At 41.0% G+C, this 22,343-nt stretch overlaps 1 protein-coding gene across 3 annotated transcripts in view; it reads left to right on the top strand.

Annotated features, from left to right (window-relative positions):
* The window catches only part of ARNT2 (aryl hydrocarbon receptor nuclear translocator 2), a 107,398-nt gene that overhangs the window by 49,793 nt on the left and 35,262 nt on the right, over positions 1–22,343 (top strand). For all 3 annotated transcript variants that reach the window (XM_040600654.1, XM_040600655.1, XM_040600656.1), the window contains 3 exons: positions 11,462–11,564; positions 13,557–13,622; positions 14,083–14,168. In XM_040600654.1, the coding sequence (XP_040456588.1) occupies positions 11,462–11,564; positions 13,557–13,622; positions 14,083–14,168 (255 nt within the window). The remainder of the gene's footprint in view (positions 1–11,461; positions 11,565–13,556; positions 13,623–14,082; positions 14,169–22,343) is intronic.

Below are 22,343 nucleotides of genomic sequence, written 5' to 3' on the forward strand. Positions count from 1 at the left end.
TGTATCCCAGTTATTTGAGTTTGATAATGAAGTACAAGTGATATAGAATGCCAGGAGCTGAAGCTTTTTTGGCCGAAGTGTTTTTCAGTAAAGCTTCCTGTCTGAGCATTCAAGTGAAACAAATAGGTTAATTTAAAAGCTACTTACGACCTTTGTGTATTGATTTATTACGCAGCTGTGAATGGTAAAAGAATAAATTACATATTTCAGTTGTTTTGGATAACTGTTCTGTCATGGGAGTCTCTGCTGATGGTGCTTTCGAGTAACTGTTTCTGGGGTTTTCCATCCTTTTTCTAGTTATAGAAAGTCTGCTCTGTCTTTTGAGGAGCTCTTTGTGTCTTGGATCACTGGCAGGCCTTAGTATAGTTTTCTCCAGCTCAGGCTTGCCTTCCAACACATCTGATAATTGTAACAGAAGTGCTACCCCAACTGACCAGCTCATTGAACCATGAACTTGGTGATATTTATTTGTTTAGTGACTGAGCCTGAACGAACCTGCGGAGATCAGAATGTGGCTGTCAGGACTTATACAAACCTATAGCAAGATAAAGCTGCTGCTGCTGAAGTTTAAATGGGCGATGCACGGATGAAAAAACAGGATCATCATCCTGCTTTACAGATAGGGAACTGGAAATGGAGATAGATGCTGTTGTATTTATGTCTGGGGAGAGCTTGCACATCTGTGTGGGTTTCTATAAGCTGTTTTATTTAGTATGCTGAATGTTTCCCATACATAAGATAACTATTGTGGAGAATTGAAAATACATTTAGTCCTTAAAATGTTTTGTTTTTTTTCTTTTTTTTTAATAACTTAAGTTTTAACATGTGCTTTGAATTATTCGCTTGGGGTTTTAAGTCCCGTTTTTCCAGGTCCATCAGCAGAGAGATCTGCATGTGATCTGTAACGCTATCCCTTCAGATAGTCCCTTAAAATTAACTCAATAGCAAGGTTCAAAAGCCCACATAGTTTCCTTTTTAATTTAATTAAAAAGATGCATATTTGCCCAACACTGTGGAGAATTACTTGATGCGGACTGGTTAGTCAAACTTGAAGGCAGGCACAGCAGAGACCTTTTGGCCTCATGAGCTTTTATAAGAACAAGTTGTATTAAGCAAACAGCTGTGTAACGTGAGGGGTTTCTTATTGAAAAACAAGAGGGGGTGAGAAAGCTTTTCAATTATCCCTTTGTGGGTCAGTGTCTCCAGTTGGTAAGTACGGGACAGACAGATATTTAAAAATAGCTTGGAAAATAGCTACATTTCAATTGCATTACTTTTATTATTTTTTTAACTTTGCTGTTGATTGGATCGACTCTTCATTCTATTGTAAGAATGTCATAACTTGACTCTAATGCTTATACAACGCCTTTTGCAATTAGATGATGTAAACCTTAACATATTTAGAGAGGTTCAAATAGTCCCCCAGAGAAGCTAGGCTAGCGAGGAGAGTGAGCTTTGATGGTTTATATTTATAATCATAGAATCATAGAATGGTTTGGGTTGGAAGAGGCCTTAAAGACCATCTAGTTCTAACCCCCCCACCACGGGCAGGGACCCCTCCCACCAGCCCAGGTTGCTCCCAGCCCCGTCCAGCCTGGCCTTGGGCACTGCCAGGGATGGGGCATCCACAGCTGCTCTGGGCAGCCTGGGCCAGCGCCTCGCCGCCCTCACAGTGAAGAATTTCTTTGTAAGAGCTAACCTAAATCTGCCCTCTTTCAGTTTAAAGCCATTCCCTCCTGTCCTGCCACTACCTGCCCTTGTAAGAAGCCCCTCTCCAGCTCTCTTACAGGCCCCTTTAGGTACTGGAAGGTGATGTAAGGTCTCCCCAGAGCCTTCGCTTCTCCAGGCTGAAGAAGCCCAACTCTCTCAGCCTGTCTTCGTGGGAAAGGTGCTCTGATCATCTTTGTGGCTCTCCTCTGGACTGATTCAAACAGGTCCATGTCTTTTTTTATGCTGGGGGTCTCCCGAGCTGGATGCAGCACTCCAGGTGGGGTGTCATGAGAGCAGAGGTGGTGATAGTGGGGGAATCGCCTCCCTTGCCCTGCTGGTCGTGCTTTTTTGATGCAGGCCAGGGTATGGTTGGCTTTCTGAGCTGCAGGTGCACATTGCTGGGTCATGTTGGGTTGACCATGGTGGGGTCAGCCAGCGCTCCCAAGTCCTCCTCCTCAGGGCTGCTCTCAGTCCATTCTCTACCCAGTCTGTATTTGTGCTTGGGATTGCCCTGACCCACATGCAGGACCTTGCACTTGGCCTTGCTGAACTTCATGGGGTTCACACGGGCCCACCTCTCAAGGCTGTCTAGGTCCTTCTGGATAATGTCCCCTCCCTCCAGTGTGTTGACTGCACTGCATGGCTTGGTGTCATCAGCGAACTTGCTGAGGGTGCACTCAGTCCCACTGTCCACGTCACTGACAAAGATGGTGAACAGCGCTGGACCCAATACCAGCCCCTGAGGAACACCACTCATCTCCACTTGGACACCCACATTAGTGGAACATTAGTCATCGTTATGGGACAGGTAGTTCAGGAATGTTTTTCATGAGTGGAGAGGGGAAAATGAGCAATAGAGAGCATGTCCTGGTTCTAAGTAGCATCGTGAAAGTGGAGTATTTGATTCAAGTGAGATTTCTTTTCCTTATTTGGACTGATTTGTTTCAGGTTCTACGCTGATACATCAAGAGGTTATCACTGGATATAAAGAAAGATGAATCAGCAACCTAGCCTATAGTCTTCTTTTGGAAGCATAATCATGTTTATTTCTCTTTTAAGCTGATTATGCCCTGATAAGCATAGAGTTGTCATGAGATCTTTATGGACTTTCTGAGAATCACTGTGGATTATGTTATCGAGAATTTTTATCTACAGCTCTGCTCTGCTGAGAACTCATATTGCTTATTCAAGCGTGTGGACCCTGTTCTGGCTGCACCTCCGCTGCTGGTTGACCGCAGGCAAGAGAAGTCTTTCCTTTGGGCTTTAGTGCCCTCATCTTTAAAATAAGAGTGAAGGTGTGGATCTCCTCTCAACGTCGCTTTAGTAGCTGCGGCTAAGTACATGATCGGAGCCAGTTATTTATTTTGTTCACTGATATATTTATCAGTGTATTAGCGATGCTTTGTCACGTAGCGTGTACGGTGGGGTAGGGATACAGTGCTGTTTCCTGCTGCATGATAAAACAAACACACGAGCACAGTGAAGCCCCAGCCTGCGAGAGCTATAGCAGTCTCGTAACATTCGGGTGGAAGGCACTGCCAACTTTGGAGCGAGAGCGATTGCATTTTATCCCTGCCATTCCGCAAGCTTCTTGGTTGATATGTATGCAGTATAGTGACAGCTGGGAAGTCCTGTGTGGTCCCTGATTTTGTTCCAGGTTGTGTGAGGCTGACTGATTATACAGTTGTACTGTATTCTCAAGGGGTATTGGTATACCAGTGTCCCCGTGGCTTTGCTCTTCTGGAGAAGCTGGGCCAGGGCACAAAACCCTAGAAGGCAGAGGACAGAGGTGTAAATGTTGGCTTGCTGTACAGCCTTGTGGGGCTCCTGGGGGGAGGTCCCAGCCTGTTCTGTACAGTCAGACCAGCTGGGAAGGAAGGGTTGGGTGTGCATGGGGAGACCTTGCTCCCACCCACAGTGCTACCTCCCTCAAAGTCCTACTGACCCATGCCTTGGAAGATTTAGTAGGATTGTGATTTTAATATCAGGAAATTTAGATTGCATTGACCATCTACAAACAATCAAACATGTTCTCCCCTGCCATGTCCTAAGCTTCCTGTAAGCCGGGGGTGGAAGCTGTGACTGTGGTCCATAAAGGCTACGATACCAGTAAGCGATGACCTGTGCTACCAGACACCTTCCAGGCAGAACCCAGGGGCTCCTGCACCCACAGGGGAGACGGTCTGAAGATCAGACCCTTTCCACATGTGAATTAAAACTTTCCACATGTGTATTAAAACTATATGTACACCCCTAACAATGCAGCAATGGTACTTATTTTGCATGAATCCGAAGTATGAAAGAGAAAGCCTGCTGCCTGCTATGAGCCCATCTGCTCTGCATCATTGCGAGCCCTGGCAGCAGTCCCACGTGGCGGTGCTGCGTCTGATGCAGAGGAAGGCAAATGTGCGAGGAGTGCCAGCGCCTGCACGCTGGGGTTGTTTGTGAATGAGCAGGGTTCTTTGGTGAATGAGTTAAGCATCACGAGTTAGCAAATCTGTTCTCTAAAAACAACCTCATCAGGCTTGTACTTTCTAGAGCTGTACATTCTTCGTGGCCTCTCAATGTGTTTTGAATGTTATCAAGAATTGGTGTCTTTTTTTGTTGTAGATTTAAAAGGCCATTAACTGCGCAGCAAATATGAACTAGCGGTGATAAAATAAACACCAGGTTAGCGGGCGTTGCCTGAGAGCGCTGCACTGTAACCTCTGGTGTGAGCAGGAGAGGCACGCTGTAAACTCAGTGCTGATTTTGGGTGCACAGTGTAACTGGTGCCAGTCATGTGTTTCTGCCCTCATTTTGTAATCTGAAGTTCGGATGGTCTCAAGTCCACTTATGTTTTGAGTGTCCAGGCTATTCTTAGTGCTCCCGTGTTTGCTTTCCCCTCAGTGAGAGGCCAGAGAGATGCATTTTTTGTGGGTACAGTTTTATTACGATTGTAGTCTTTGGTGCATTAACTCCACACAGTTCCTGCCTCTGTGTTGTGATGCTGAAGAGATGCTCTGTTTGTAGAGGATACCTGGAGGACCAGCAGCACATCTCTGCACTGTGGTAGTTGTGCTCGGTCCCCCGAGCCCCATGGTAAATACCTTGTCATTTCGAGGGCAGGCGCTTGGGCTTTCAGGACAGGGACTGTGTACTCTAACATGTGTATGTACATGGTAGATATGTCAGTGCTTTTATGACCGTTACCTTCATCTAAATAATAAACCCCAGAATGCTGAGAGAATCGCTGTGTGACCAGGATTTTTTTTTTTTTTTTTTTAATGTGTATAATGGTTTATTTGTATATTGCAAGCTGCCTCTGGTTTATGTAAATGTGAGTTCCTGGAAAGAGAGCCTTCAAATACTGTGTGTGCATCACAGTTTTGATTCTTAATGTGTTCTTAGATCATCTGTAAGTTTTTTTGGTGGGATCCACAGGGTGAATGTGTGTATTTATTAAATGCAGTAGAGCTTACAGCAGTTGCAGAGCTGCATTAAACATGAGAGAAAATGGTAACCTTTACAATTGCAAGGGTATGAATTTTTAAAGGTTTTTATTTTTTTTTAATTGTCGAATTAATGCAGAATAATTGCTTTGCTCTGCCATGAGATTATCAAGAGTAATTTCATATAAATTGATGAAATTCAGGCTACTTAATCTTCTTATTAAAGACATTTTGTTTATGTATTCATAATGCATCCATTGTTTCCAAGAGGAACTCTGTTAGCTGAGTACCTTAGTGCTGTAAAGCTGAATGTTCAGCTGTAGTTGGTGTGTATATATGTAAACTGATAAAAGAAAAATTTTTAAAAAGATGTTTTGCTTTGTTTTCTGGAAGTTGATTGTTTATCCCAAGCAGCTGCCTGTGTCTTCTATCTGTACAAACTGTTGTGGAGTCAGTGTCCAACCACTAATGCTGTCTTCATGCGCATCTTTCATATGCCAGGATACAGTAACAGAGTTGGGTTTTTGATGCTGCACTCATGAGTGATAGACTTCTCTGTGCTGCCCCCTTACAAATGATAAATATTTTGCTTGCAGTGTTGCGCTTCTGTGTGATGGATGGGTACCTAGTAGTTTTAGTTGAGAACACACAACTTTAAGCTGATCTCTACCGCTTATTTCTAAAGACTTAATGTACTAATAAAGACTAAGCATCACCATAGAAGAAGTCCTTTGTTCTCTGACCCGTAAGTTTGAGGGTCAGCTTACATTTGGAACTGCGTCCAGAAGCATCGGTATCTTGATCGTTACTTTGTTTTTATTTTTAATTATTTCCTCTTGTTTTCCTGCATCCCTCTCTTGCTCTTTCCATTTTTATAGTAAGATAAAGATGTGTTTAGTTTTCAGAAGAATTTCTGGGTGCTGTATTCCTGTGTTCTGTTTGTCTTCCGTGAGTAGCCTGGGGAGTACACTTAATGAGCACAAAGTCATCTTTTGTTATCTTGTCCAAACCAAACTTGGTATATCCTCTATTTTATTTTGCCTGGAAAGAAATATGTAGACAATCCGGTGGCTGACAATGATTATGAAATACCTGACTAGTCCTTTGTAAGACAAGACTCTATCATCTACAGCACAAAGTTTGCTGGGTTGCTGAAGGTATTGAGAGCAAGGGACACTCCATATATTAATGCAGACTGTTTCCTTATCAGGTCCAAGATTCTGTTCAAGATAGCAGTCCATCTACTGATAAGTTAGAGGGAAGTGGAAAATTCTGTCATGTACTTTGCCAACAGTATTTTTGTGTGCTTGAGGCAAAAACAGATTTCTTCTGATCTTTGTAAGCAGGTAGTAGTCTTTTGTTGCTCTAAAAGGTTATTTTTCATGCTGCAAACTGGATGTGAATACCATATTATTGTTTTTAGAGACAGCCATTTCAACTTACACTGAAATTTTTGCAGAATACCCTTATGTAACAACCCTCCTTTCTAACTAGAGACTGTAGGATTCTTAGGAACTTGAAATCCAGCAGAGAAAGCATTTGTGGTAAAATTAGGTGTTGAAGCTTATGAAGTTTTGAATCCACAAAAAAAAAAAAAAAAACCACAACAAAAAAAAACCCCAATAAACCCCCCAAAACCAAAAAAAAACCTGAAAAAGTAACAATGAACAGACTGTGTTTGATTACCAGACTATAAACCTTAGCATGCAGTGCTTAAACGTGGAGGAACGAATTTTCTAACAGGCTGGTGCTATTGTGTAAAGATGGATTTGAGCCAAACTCCCAGATTTGAAACCCCATGAACTTCAGTAGGCCCAGGCCAGTCCTTGGCTTACGTTCATCTCAAACATTGCAAGCACAGAAAAGGTATTTGAACATTCACGGTAGGAACTGGAGATCCAGAACAGGAAGGTTTGTGCATAATCCATTCACTATTTGCACACACAAGGGGTGTATCTGTGCCAATGCGAACATTTGTCCCCTTGATCATTATAAGAAAGTTTTTAGAGCATCTTTGAAAAGATGCTGCAGCATAACACAAGGGGAATGTTTCTGGCTTGTATCCTCAGTACTGGAATCTGTTGCTAACTAATCTTTTTACTGGGAAGACCTTTATATGACTTCTGTAGTGTTACCCAAATAATGAGTCACTTGCACACTGTCCTCACCTCTGTGGTCCCAGGTTCCTGGGTCATGTGGTTGATTCCTGCTCAGAGGACTAGTTTATTGCAGCTTTAAGCAATACTGCCTTCTGGATGGGGACTGTAGTGGGTAGATTTCAACAAATTATCAATTATACCCGGACCAACCGGAGAGATTTGTGTGCTGGTTTTAATAAGCATTGTACTCATTTATTTGCTTTCTCTTTTGCAGCAGAGTAAATTCTGGTTTCCTCTGAGTTGTGCAGCTGCTGTAAATGGTAATAAGACAGCAGTGTCAGTCACAGTAGTGCTGTGATGGAGATACACATCCTACGCTTGCTGTATCTGAAGGTTGTGTCTGGAGCTGGAGAGGGGAAAAGTTTAACGTGAAGGTGGACTACTTGCAATTACCAGTTTATGGGGAAGCTCATAAGGGATCCAGCTAGCGGTGGCACTGGGTTGTTAAAACTGTTCTTCTGAAGAAACTAGAAGAAATTTTAAAAATGTACATGTACGCTATTCAGTTAACAGAATTTGTCAGAGCATCCTAGAATATTTCTTATTAATAAGAACATAATTGCCAACTTTAATATTGGATGTACTTTGTATGTGTTTCCTGTGGAGAAACCTAACTGAGCATTTATCACCGAGGTAGCAGTAGCAGTGTAAAAGATGCAGGAACACATGGAGATATGAATATTTTATGGTTCTGTGATGGAGCTCTCATCAGAGCATGCCACCGCCTTGAGCTGAGCTGTCCATAGGACACGTTGTGATTTATGCCAGTTTGCTTGGACCGCAGCATGGGGCCTGCCAAGGTCCATCGCAGGAGCAGCTGCAGTGAACTATAGTTGGTATCAAAGCAGGTAAAAGATAATTTTGCAGTTCCATGCTGGCAGAAGCAGAGTGGTGTGGGTCCATTCCCTTCTCAGTCAGCTGTGGAGTGGCAGGGAGCCTAGGAGAAATGGCTGGGACTTTTGTCTTGAGACCAGGTGACATTGTATTGTCACCGTTGCAGATTGTCACAGCGATAAGAAGTCACGACAAACACTGGGGTACAACTCCAGCATGTCCTGACTTCACTGTGTCCTGTCTCTTTGCCTTCTTTGGAATTATCTGGTGAAAGCTAAGTGCTTGTAAGTCTAGGTCTAGAAATGAAGAGGATTTTTCGAGCAGTTAGGGTGGAAATAAAACGCGGTAACACTGTATCCAGATGGCCATCATGAAATAGGAGAGCTCTGCAGAGAAAACCCTTCGTGGTGTCTGTGCAGTAACCGCAGGCAGACACAGGGCGCAAGAGAAAGCTCTCGGTGGTGTGTGCAATACTGCAGCAGACACAGGGTGCAAGAATGTAGTATAATGCTGTTCCTTTCCCAAAGCTAGCTTCTACCTGTGCTGCGTGGCTGCACTGGTTGCGTGCAGATCTCACAGTGGGTTTCTTCCCAGTTTACTCTCCCAGATATGCTCTGCACACCTGGCAACACCAGTATTATTAACTTCAAAGCTCCAACAAGCCCTGGTATGCTGGGTCTTAGGAGATCCCTCTTACGCCAGGGAGTGCACAGATGAGAATGTCTGAGATAAATTGAAAGCTTTATCCTTAGTCTAGTCACCTATAATTCTTCCTCGTTTTAATATAATTTGATTGTAAGTGTTTAATAGTATGAGACACAAGCTGCTTGTTCTTTATCAAAATCTGCACTATATTGTTAGAGCTCTGCAAGGTTAATACACACATGACTGACTATTGAAACAAGCTGTTGAGAGCACTTTGTCATAATATCTGTGCACCACACGTTTCTCTGACTCATACCCCCACATACCCCCTGCAGTGATTTTGTAAGTCAGGGCAAAATTTAGACTATTTGTTATCTGGTACATATTTCTAAGACATTGCCAAACAAAAAGCTATATTTAAAAACTATGACTTTTGTTGTCGGGGGTTCCAGACATGCCAAAGGAACATGTGTCAGCAGTTTTAGGCTTAGCAACCACATAGTTGTGAAGTATACTTATTTTTATAGATGCTCTTGAATGATAAAAAATGAGAAATTTCTATGAGCTGTTTGACTTACATTTACTGTCACTGCTTTTGGATTGTTTGTGTCACTTCAAGAATTTAAATTGGGATGCAAAAAAATAAAAGTGCACAGAAAATGACTTTTCTTTTGATGATGTGTATGACAAAGTTATTGTGTCCAAAGAGAAAAATGCCTTTAATAGTTTGATTTGTCTTGACGCTCAATATGAACAGCCATTGGGTGCTGAACATATATTCTGTCTTTATTTGCTTCATCATGTGTTGCCTTCATTTGTGAGTCTGTTTGCCTCCTGTGTAATGATATTCCCTTTCTCTAAATTGGTGGGGAAATAGACCGTGGCTTTACCTGTAGAAAATGAGACTGAGAGAGACCCTTGGATGCAGGGGAGGGAGGTGGATTTGAAGCTTAGATCCATCCTACATCATAGGGTCAGCATAAACTGAGCTGGGAAATACAGTGGTATGAGTGCTGGTAGCGCAGTGCTTTGAATTGAAGCATCTTTAGGAATTGGTCCCAGGCTTGCTAACAACTTAACCATCTGAGATATATCTATACCTTGGAGCTATACCAAATGGTATCTAACCTTCTGTTGACAAGGATGGCTTTCCTCCAGAAGTAATCTTGAGTATACCTTAAGAATAAAATGCTGCTGCCTAGTTCCTTATCTAAAGTAATAATCTTTAAACTGTTTTGTAAGTTATTTTATTCCCATTCATGGATGGAGGTAAATATTTTTCAGTTAAAGTACTTCTGAAATTAACGTTTGGCAGTAGGATTATTTCATGCTTCATTTTTGGACAGAAAGTTGTGAGTAAATCTGGTGAGGGAGGCCTTTAATGTATTCTGTGTTATTTTTTCAGTTTAGTATAGACAGAGTACAGTATCATATTTTGCTGTAGACTTGTCTAGTTATATCATAGTAAAGACTTGGCTTATATAGTTTCAGTTACTGAAAGACACTCACCTTTAAACATGTAGGTTTGCTCATGGTCTTGTGTCATCAGCGCTGGTAGCTGTCATTTAATTGTCCGGCAGCTGTTCCACTGCATTTCTCTTGCCCACTGTCACATTTGTGGCTGTATCCAGCCCTGAAGCACTGTGGATCTGGGCCAGTTATTCATTTTTAGTCTGTGTTACTAAGGCACAAGATTTTATAGTCATCTGTTAGCAACCGAGCTGTAGATGCCAAAGTCCATTCTTAGTTCTTTGGTGCGAAACAGTAGGATTCTAGGTGATACCCTGTACCGCATCACCACTGATCTGAACCTCTCTGTGGTAATCACTGCCTTGTGCTTTGTCTCAGGAGAATGGGAAGATTATTCTGTTACCACCTTGCTACCTTTGTTTTTTAATAAAGACCTCCCCCAGCTTACTGCTGTAGTGTCAGCTCAGTGCTCTGTTGAGATGACTTGGTAGCTGTCATCCCTTTTCAATGCTTTGTCAGTGGGCTGAGATCCTGAGGTTTGTAGTCAGCTTATGCTGGTCAGCAGGGTCCAGCCACGGACCTTGCATAGACTCATGTTGCTTGTGGTGAGTCAGATCATCTCCCTGATCCGGCTGAAAATTAACTTTAAAAATAGCCCGATATGTCAGGTTTTTATCCACTCTGAAAGTGCGTCACCACAAGTGCTGTTGTGACATAACCTGTATCTTATCATCAAGGAGAAAATCTTGATCTTTTGTGTTCCTCACCGTCACTGCAGTTCTGAATATGTGAGGTGGTGGTATGGTGGAAGCGTTCTGGATAGGCATAAAGGCAGAGGGGAGGAGGGGCAGCTGTCAGGGGAATGATGCATGTTGCTTTATCCACGGTTCTGGTAAAGAGTGGAACGAGCAGATCGAGTCAAAAATGCTTGCTGTCATTCTCTGCCTCCAGACGTTTGACCCTGCCTTGGAAGTTGGTCTTGGGCCAACCGAGAAAAGAGCCATCACTGTTGTGACTCAGTCAGCTTCGCTGAAGTCATTAGTTAAGCCAGCACATAACCTGTGTGAGACCATGGTCAAGATTTTTTGTTGGTGTTTTTCCCCCCAACTGGGCTGATGACATTTAGCTTATGAACTTACTGTCGTCTCAGTTCGTAGTAAATGGAATTAAACTTATGTACTGAACATCAGTTGCTCTCCCTGGCTTTTCTAGGACGAATCCTGGACTTGAAGACTGGAACAGTAAAGAAAGAGGGTCAGCAGTCTTCAATGAGAATGTGCATGGGATCAAGGCGCTCTTTCATTTGCAGGATGAGGTATTATCCTTTACCTTGTATTCCTGTGATGGTTCCAGTCCTGTCTCAGATTAGACTTCAGATACCTTATTGCACTAATTTTACCTCGCTTAGGAAACAAAGCTGTAATGACACACTCCCATTAAGCATTTCCAAAGATCTTCCTTTTGGAACTGGAGTAAAACTGAAACTTGTCTTCCTTTAATGACAAAACAACACCTCATCTGTGTGTTGCAGTTATTTTTATCAGTGTGGGGTGTAGGATGCTTTCCCCAGAGAACTTCATGACAACTTCACCCCTGGAATGTAAGCCATTGTCTCTTCTAGTCAAATTGTTCAAATCAATACTTTGGGAACAAAGCTTTCACAAGTGTAACGAAAGACCAACTCTTGTGTATTTTTTCAGCAAACCAATAATACTAAAAGAATCTTGAAGACAAACAGGAATTCAGCTACAAACTTGCCAGCTATGTAGGAATTAACCTAAGCCTGGTATGAATTAACCAGATGTCAGCTGGTTGATGCTAGATAAATGAGTAATTGTTAGAGGGTTTTTATTTTGCAATTTTCCAACTTCTCCTGCATTGCTTGGGCTGCTTTAAAGAGATTTGCCAGCCCAGTTCTTCTGATTGGGGCTTGTGGGCACTTCTGTTGTTCGAGTGCTAATGGGATAAAATGCCTGTTGCTATTGCAATAAATTTCTGTCTGTGTGGTTAGGGAGGGAAAGTACACAATTGCATCTGCAGCCTATATCCAGTATATATGCTGAAAACAGATGATGCAAATTTGTTATGGAATGAAACATGCAAAGCAAAATATTTCACACATTAAAACAGATGCCTGTTCTTAGGTTATGTGGTGGATTTTCTTCCATTCATGCGAGGAGGCTGAATGTATGGCTCTTGGGTGCCTTTGTAAGGGGTTTATATACTTCATACCTGCAAGATCAGAATTCAGAGCTATATAGCGTCTTTCCCCCCCTTAACTGGGGGGAAAGAAACACAGGCTGGCAGAGCTGGGAACATTGCTTTCTCTTCCTCCAAGCTGCACACAGTGATCATGTGAGGACTTCTTTGTGCGAAGGGAACAAGGCCAAATGTCCTGTTTACAGTTGTGCCCCAGCTTTTAAAACAACAGTTCAGATTGCAGTTATTCCCTAGCACCCTGATTCTGTAAACTCCAGTGCACGAGAGTAATTTTATGCGTGCCAGTAGCTCCATTGTTTTTGTCATTCTAAATCTTATTTTAATTGTTCATTCCTTCTCCTTGGCAGTGACTGGTAGAAAAAAAAAAACCAAACCAACAAACTTGTGGGAAGAATGAGCATCAAATAATGTGAACTTTCCTTGTGATTACTTCTTTCATTGTTATTGTTCTTTTTTTCCATTAAAAATGAACTGGTTTTACCCTTCAAACTATTTACTCAGCTTCAAATGGATTGTTAAAATCATGCAGTTCAGCATAGTTAGAAATATCACAAAATATACATGGACAAGTGTTAAACAAAGTTACTTGACAGTGTAAATAGTCTGTGGTTGTAAACATTAGATTAGTATCTACTAACATAGTAGCTGGTGTATGGCAGTCAAAATGCTCTGTCCCGGGGAGCTACTGAAACACTGAGGTTGATTTGTGTGGATATCTGGGGGCTTGACTTACATTCTTCTCTAGTTTTCACCCTTGTTTTATAGTATTTTGAAGTGTATCTATTCTTTAGCCATTCTTGGAATATCTATTTCAAATAGTCTTTAGGTTGGGGGTGTGCAGGAGGGAATCCTTTTGTAGTCTTTTCTATTTTTCTTTATAAAGTAAAGACAATATTTGTACCACACTCAAAAAGCTCAGTCTGTGAAAGCTTCGAGTTCTAAGAAAACATGAATCTGTGACTTTCTATCAGAAATAAGTATCCATTATTGTCTACTTATATATGCTAATAAACACCTTAAAATGCATGTTCATCTTGAGTATTTAGATTTCTTTTTTGAGCCCTTTCAAATATTAATTTACTTCTAGGTGTGGAAATGCTCCTCTGGATCATTTACCTCTGAACAGAATAACCACCATGAGAAAAAGATACAGGTACTTTTACTTAATTTAGCGCAACAGTTAGTTGCCATAAGCACTCTTACTTTCCACTGGGCTAAGCTCACTCAAGGAGTACTACTGGACAAACATCTGTGTTAGCACACGGTGTCAAACAGCACTGAGTTTCAAGAGAGAACTTGCCACTAAATTCAGCTGTGGTGGAGTCACTGGATCTTTTTGTAAACCTTGCACAAGTCTCTCGACTTCTTTGTCTTAACCAGCTCCATGTCTGAAATAAGCTTCAGTATCTTTCTCAGAGAAATATTATGGAAAACAGGTATGGCTTGAATAGCGTTGTAATGGAGCTGACATCGTACAGAACTCTACGCTGATGGTGGGTTGTTTCTAACATAACTTGCAAATACCAGGAAATCATTAGTAGTTGTAGTTTAAAAGCATAAAGCTCTTCTGAAAGTCAGTCAACATAATACTTCTGTGTTTCCTTTCCATTTAGGAATGGCCTTGGCCCAGTAAAAGAAGGCGAAGCACAGTATGCTGTTGTCCATTGCACTGGCTATATCAAGGCCTGGCCACCAGCAGGTATGTATCTGTCTGATCTCGTTGAAGGTGGTGTGTACCACACTGTCTTCAAGACAATTGAAAACCTGCCTCAGGTTCCTTTGCTGGTACAAAACCAGGCTGAATTTTAGTGGGGTAACCAATTCAGTCTCGTCTTGAGAAGATTTGATATCAAGAAAGCAACTGCTGTTACTCACTCAGAGCCTCCCCATTTTTCCGTGTGAAACCCTTCTCAGTTTCATTGGCACAGAGGAACTGTAGGAATTGTCAGTAATGCAGGATTCCAGCAACTGGGACCAAAAGTTTTCAGTCCGATGAATGAACATAAAAATGGCCTAATTTTAAGAAGGTAGACACAAAGCATTTAGAAACATAGGACAGTGCTTTTACATTTAGGTGCTGAATTGCAAGCACCTATGTATGAAGATGTGTAATTTCTGTTTAGGTGCATAGGTCTTCACAGTGGGTGGCGTTAGTGGAGAATGTTCAGTGTTTGTGATAAATTCTGTTTTGAGGGTGTTTTTCTGGGAAACAACTCTTGGCATGTTTCTTTGAACTACAGAGGAAAACATTTACCTACAGTAACTCAGTATTACATATGGGAATATTTACCTTTGAAAAATTGAAAGAGGAGACAGTGGAGCTCATCCAGACATCATCATGAACTGGGTTAGTTGACCTTGGCGCTTGCAGTAGTTGAAGAGGCTGTTTGCAATATGACAGCGCCTGCTGGCATGAATCAAACCATGAGTTGTCCTGCCCTTTTGTGGTCTTACACCGCAAGCATAAATCACATTTGTCCGGGGATTATGAATGCTAAGAGCTGGTTTGCACCAAGTCTGTGCAGTGGTGTGCCGATGTGAACTACTTCTTGATTTCCTGCTGAACTGCAGTTTCAGAAGAGGAGGAAAACCTCCCCTCTTGTTGCTAATAGGATTTAGTAGTCTTCAGTGTGCTGTAGGAGTCAAAATGTTTCAGTGTCATTTCTGTCTCAAAAGAGTGAGAGCACAGTGTGTAAATTGCTCTATGAAAATGAAAGGGTTTGGGTTTTTTTTTTCTTCCACAAAGAGATTAACTTTTCTATCAGTAATTCCAAATGTAGTCGAATTCAGCCTTGATGTACGGGATGTTTCTTCAGGAAGGTGCAGGTCAAACGGGGTTTCTTTCAGCTCCTTGCTTAGCTTGAATGAAAAGCTTGCTGCGTGTTGTGGGATGTTTAAAGAGATCGGACGCTTCAGGGGTGTATGTTGCTAATGCAGAGCTGCGAAAACATGAACTCGTATCGGTGCCAGGTTACAATGTCAGCAGTATACAACTTCCAGCTGCCATTTCTGTAGGGGAGCAGGCACGGCAGTGCAGGAGCATGGGATGAAAAAGGTTTTCTGGATCTTTGAGTACCCATTTGCCAGGTATCATATTGTGAGTTCCAGTTCACGTCAGCGAGGTGTTTTCCCCATCTCCAGCTCTTCCAAATCCCCACTGCTCTTCCACACTTAACAAACTTTTTAATTTCCAATCCTCATTAGTTTATGGGAAGTTTATGCCAGTGTATTCTTGGTTTTATTTCACTGAAGATCGAACAGGAGTTTTCCTGCTTTGTGTCTCTGTCGCTCTGCAGTGTTCTGGTGCATTTCCAGAAGGGTGTCATATCCTGTCAGCCTTGACTTTGCACGGTTAAACCAGCCCTTTTCCTCTAATCTCCATTCTTACAATGCATTCTCTTCTTTATCCTTGTGTCTTTTCTCTGCACTTGTTTGTGTTTTCATTAACTTTTCAAAATGTGGGTTACTGGCACTATAAACTCTTGTTCCAGATGAGATTGTAGTGATGTATAATGAAAATGGTATTTCCTATCTTGGCTGGTAGCATCTGATATGGCATGCTTCTCTTTTGTATAGTGCATCCTGCTGACATCCTAAATTGCCTGATATATATACCAGGCTGCCTTTTTCTCAGTTGTCAACTCCAGATCTTCCAGTTCATAGCAAAAATAGCTTTGAATTGGTGTGATCTTTCAATTAGTAATATGAAGTTTCATCCCATTTTTTTTTTTGCTGTAGTTTGTGACTGTTATTAGTCCCCAAGTGCATGCTTATGCATTTAGTAATGTTGAATTTCATCCCATTTCTGTTACTCCACTCCTCAAAACCATATGGCCCTCCCTTATGATATCCCAATGCTTCTCCACAAGGTTAATGCCTCCGAACTATAGCGTAATCCTAAGGGATATTTTTGATTTTGACAGCCTTATGTGGAATTTCAATAGTCTTTTCTGTTACCATCCAAATTGTTACTCATAATAGTCATGCCTGAGTGCCTTTTTCAGGCCAGATAGTACTGAATTGGGGCCCCTTCTATGAGTGTTTATTTGCCCTCCCAGTTTTCCCCACTTTGTGTTGGTGATTGTTGTGTATCCATTGACTTGTGGAGTTGAATGGGAATATCCGTGGGCTGAATTAGTCCCCAGTACATTTGGGTAAGTCAATGGCGACATCGCTGCATTTTTTTTCCTCATTTCCAGTGGTATATTCAACCATAATCTGCAAAGCAAATGGAATAACTGCAGCAGTAATTGAATTTGCTAAGGCTTTTCTACCCTGTAATAAAATTACTTTTGTTCAAATCAGAGAGGAGCAAGCCCCTGACCTTTGCATCATCTCTGGGTTCTTGGGAATAAATGGGTTTGTGCTAAATCACAGCTGTTTAAAAATTTAGCTATTGAAAAGATCATTTGCATTTATATTTCAGTTGCCAAGTGGACACTCTAATATAAACTCCATATCCTTTCCTTTTAGAGCATGCACTGTGGCATGTGCATTATAGAACTTATATGCAACATATAAAACATGCTTTCATAAATGAAATAACAATTAATTAGCAAATGCACTTAATCTGTACCTAATGTGATTTGCTTAACAGGTGGTATTTTTTGTTTTGGGGTTGTATTGCATTGTCTGTGGCCAATGTGTTCATTTTTTTAGCCCCACGCTGATTATAACACAATCAGTATTGATACAGAAGTACCATGACAAGCACTGCTCTTTGATCATTATTAGTGTGATAGACTATTGGGTTTGACAACGCTGCTGCTGTGAGTCATCTATGCTAAATCTCTTCAGTAATTTAAGGACTTTAAACAGGTGAAAACAAACTATAGACAGCTGGTATCAGCATGGTGGCATATTTTAAGGACTGGATTGTGGTTTTTTCAGAGATCTAAAGTAGAAGGCAAATTCTGTTATGGCTCAGGTCTGTGGTTAGCATGAAAACACTGTTGCACATGTAGCTTGCCTTTTTTTTGGCCCCTTTTTTCACTGAGAAATGGGAGAGGAAACACAGGAAGCATCATGCCTCATCCTCCGTTCAGGCTGTTTGTTAATGGTCTGTTCATTTTCCTCCATTATGCCAGCAAGAGAAGGGTAAAACTAAGCTCAAGTCCAAAGCTCGGCACGTGATACCCACACACTTACATCCCTATAAATTACATGTTGGCCTCAAATAATTGGGGTAAACTTTTGTAGAAGTCAAAGGAGTCAGATATTCCAGATCGACATTCCAACCAGCTACATTGCATGTTAGATTAAATAATGACAGTGTAGTGTTGGATTATTTTGAATGAGGTAAAAAGACCCCTTGTTTGAAACTGGCTGAGCACCAATTCCAGCTTTTGTCCCACTGTTCCCGGCGAAGCAGCACAGCTGGAAGAATTTGTGATCCTTAGCCTAGGCAATTCTTCACGTTCCATAACCAGTCACAAAACTAAGAAATGCTGACCTTCTCCTGCTCATTCAATTTTCAACTTCAGCAAGATTTGCTTTTCTTCTGTTTTTTTTTCTCATCTGAACATCTCATTCCTGAAAGGAAATGAGTCTTATGTGGTCTATACGATATTTTCCTAATAGGTTGTTTTTTTTTTCATACCATAACAATTGATGGAAAATATTTGGTGGAGAGAAGAGACAGTCTGTCAGGATGTTGGTTGTTTTCTGTAAATCAAAGCCAGAACCTGCAGAAAAACACATAGTGATGAAAAGGCTTAGATAGATACATACTTCAGAAACTTAAAAAAAAGTCCCAGAATAACGTTAAATTCAAATAATGGGGAAATCTTTTTTTTTCTCCTTAGTTAAAAAAGAAACATTTTAGTCTTCTAAGTCAGACTTACGGTAATGTCTTAACCACAGCATGCCAAAGCTGTTAGGTTATTCTAAAGTTTTGGCCAGAATCTGGATTTGTGCAAAGTGCTCCCTCTTCCAATACAAAACAACATAGTTGCTTGAATATTCTTTGCAGTGCTGTCATTTTTAAGGCTTTTCAAACAACAACAAAAAAATCAGGTTTTGTTGGGATTTTTCATGAGATTTTTTCCTTGTTATGCTGTAAACATCCACAGCCTTTTTTTGTGAAAGCCTTTTTCCATTGTTGGGTATGGGAGATAAAGTCACACAGTTTCGTGCACAGGCGTGTAACTGTCAGAAATGGTTCTCACAGATACAAGCACTAACAGGGGATTGCTAGTGGCCACTGGACACTGACATTGCATCCTTCTAAAGACTCATAAATCATTTATTTTTGAGTGTAGAGAAGTAAAACCACAAATCCACTAACACTGTTCTATGTCTCACAGAAAAAATGGGGCAGGAGGGTAGAGAAAGAAGGCAGAAAATGAAGCTGTTCTGTTGTTAGAGGCAACTGGAAGCTCACTGGGAAAACAAAGAAGTTCCTTCTGTCCACACAAACACATGCCATTGCTCTGTGGGAAACTGTTTGCTGGCATAAAGGACATTTGGAAATTAAATATAACCTCTAATGGCACAGCATTCTATTTGTGATGCTCAGTTGTAGGCTTAGCTTTGCAAATTGTTGGTATTAACTTGAACAAGTGTAGCACTGTGTTTATTATTCGAGAGGAGCATATATTTGGGATTGAGAAATAAAGCCTATATCAGGGTTGCACGTAAAGAATGTGATCAACTAATGTATGTTTATTTTGTTGATGCCCCCTAAAGATCAGTTCATGGCTGCTTTCCTTAAGGCTTTCACAACATTTTTTGGAGATACTGATTGTACTTGGTGATGTTAAGGAGCAATGTTACATTATGTTAGGAACGGGACAAAGCAGTATTAAGTGCAGCACACATATCTTTATTTACCTGTCTGTATTGGAGTATGTTCAGTAGCAAGAATGCTAAAGCAAAAGTAAATCTCTTCTACAAATGCATCCTCCCCTATAGGTACACCCACAGTTGAATCTTTGTAAGTATCAGCAAAGGAATAAAGAAACTAATTTCCCTCTGTGGAATGCTGTCAGTAATAGTACCTACCCTGAAGATGAGCAGTCAATCATTCTGGCATATTTTCACTCTAGGCACTTTTAGGGAAGGGTTTGCAATTCACTGGGTTGTGTATTGATTAATTCCAGCCAGATTGTTTTTTATTCATAGGGTGTCTTGTGGGATAGCCCAACTAATACATTTTCCAGTGTGTTATACAGACCAAATATAATCCACCTTGGGGGGGAAAAAAAAAAAAAAAAAAAAAAAGTGAAAATTAGAACAGCCTCCCTTGCCAACAGAGTGACATCAGAAATGATGTTGCTTAGCTAGGTTTAATTTTGGAGATTGTTTATGTTGCCTTGAGTTTATTTGGGCAGTATAAAGCATGGACCAAGTTCCTAAAAAGGAAAGCGTTGTTGAAAGCTGCAGAAAAAAAGATTATGCAAAGTGGAAGCCATCCAGCTGAGTGTCTTTGCTGTCCTTTGCAGTACACTGTGCTGCTAAGGAAATGATTGAAAAAGCTTTTGAAGTCAAGGGAAAATATTTTGAAATTGTCCTCAAATGGAAAACTCCATTTAAAGGGGATCTTTTGGTTAACGCTCTCCAACTAGACTGCCTATATTTCCTTAAAACAGCACACGGGCCCCTGTGGTTAAGTGGTCTAATTCTCTGAAGTACCAGGCATCTACCAAGAAAATCCTCTGAAGGTGACAGGGCCTGGAATCACCCACCGTCTTCGGAGTCAGACCATCTATACTGAATGTCTGAATGGAACCATGATAGCTTCAGGCACCAACTTTTAAAATGTTTGTTCTGTCAGCTGATGATTGAACTTGCAGGTTTGCTGCTGTGTGGAGCTGAGGACTGAGGAGCAAGAGACCCCCCATCCATCCCCTGAAGGGATGCAGTCCCTGCTGCCATCTTCCAGCCAAAGTGTGTTAGGTCAACTCTTGGGTTCAGTGCTTTCTTTCCTCGCTTGGTTGTTTTAGTACACTGCTGCGTTTGTTTCATAGCAGAGTCAATGACTTCATGCTCCTTCCTAAACTGCTGCGTCATTTAATTTATCCTGTTCTCGGTTCACACCTCCAGTCACAACTTTGTTGGGTGAAACTGCTGGCTGCCTTTTCTCATTGTGTAACTGCACACAGTTCTCAGCTGGTTTCTACCTATGGAAAATTAAAGTTGCTGATGTGGAGGAGTCTAAGTTTAGTTTTGGAAGCTTGACCATCCCTGTGCTCCACAGGTATGTGAGTAGATAGTAGCCACGTGTCTGCCAAAATTTTGTCGTAAGTGGACACAATTTTGAGTAGGTAAGTTTGCTGCTGCTTTTTCAAGGTAGTTTACTGTCTTTTTCTCCAGAGGCTGCCAAATTCAGTTCCTTTGCCTGTTGCAGCTGTCCTTAGCGAATTACTAAGTCTTGTATTGAAGAAATAACTGTGTGTAAGCACAGCAAAGAAGGAAGACAAAATACTTCTGCAATATGAGTCTCTTAACTGTAGTTTCATGTCAGTGGTTGATGCTCCCTGTGGGATGCTGGTGTCTCAGAGCATGGGACTTATTTGTGTTCAGCATCTTGTTTGTGGTTTCCCTAGTGTGTAACAGAGGAGAGATTGGAATAGTGGTGTGTGAAATACCAAAACAAGGTTTTGTAATTTTAATGGCTTGAAGGACCTGATAAACTGCAGGCAGCGCAGAACACTCCTGCAGGAGAGTAAATGCAGATTGTCTTCATTTCAAGGATGTTCTAAATCAGGTGAAGGTTCTTAAGTGAAAATTTGGGTCCCTAGTAACCCACAGAGGGACCCTTATCAGAAGCACAAAATAACGTTTAATTACAAAATAACATGTATTGATTCCACCCAATGTTGTTGGGGTTTTTTTTTAGCTTATGTGTTTAATGATTAATTTCTTAAAATGTAGTCCTACAGTCACATATTGTCACCTTGATCTCATACAGCTTCTAAGAAAACATTTCTTAGAAGTTTGGCGTTTGGTGAGGGATAACACATGGGTTTAGAAGCTAATGAGTTATTTAGGGCCAAATTTGTATCTCTGGATGGGAAGACCGTAGCGTAGAAGGCAAGGAGGGGTTTGCCCAGATCTTGTAATGTGTGACGCTGAAATTCATACTGTACCTCAATTTCCCACTTGAGAAGGGGCACTAATGCTCCTCCTTTGTAAAGCTCTTGTGATCCCCTGGTAAAATCCTATTATGTGTTGGGGGCTGTAGATGAAGTTATGCCTGCAAAATTGTGAATTCCATGGCAAATAAAATTTGAATATATTATAGGAAAAAAAATGGGTTTTTTTTTCATACTTTATATATTTTATTCTATTATATTGCTCAATGAGAACTGAAAAATACCTGTAGAATGCTATTTAGAAACTGATTGTCAGATAAGATTTATCTATTTTGATACAAAGTAATTTCCTTCAGAGACTACTTCAGTTCATTCAGCAGCATTTATAGTCATTTTTCAGAAATTTAAGAATTTAAGAATTTGTGTCATTTAAGAAAGTTGTATGCTGTCACCCCCTGCACAGTCCAAAGATTGACGTACATCAGGAGTTACAGATTTTAAGAATAAAGTGGCTGTTTTTTCATTATTGGTAACTGCTGCACAATTAATTTCATTAGTTCTTTAAAGTGCCTCTTGAATGATTCAGTGCCTGTTGCGACTGAATTCCTTGAAAAGCCTTGTGAAAGAGTTTACAAATCACTTAAGATAAGTCAGCAGTGTCACTCTTGGAAGATGTTTTTTCAAGTGCTTCATAGGAAATTGGTATCTGAAAACTGGAGTTGGGAAATAGCCTTAATTAAAGGCTTAGCCAACTAGCAAGTAGGCAGTGCTTGTCTGAATGTTCCTATTTGTGAAACACTGAGATGGAAAACAGTACCTGTATGTTTTGAAATTATTCC

The sequence above is a fragment of the Falco naumanni genome, chromosome 7 (assembly GCF_017639655.2).
Source record: "Falco naumanni isolate bFalNau1 chromosome 7, bFalNau1.pat, whole genome shotgun sequence".
NCBI lineage: Eukaryota > Metazoa > Chordata > Aves > Falconiformes > Falconidae > Falco > Falco naumanni.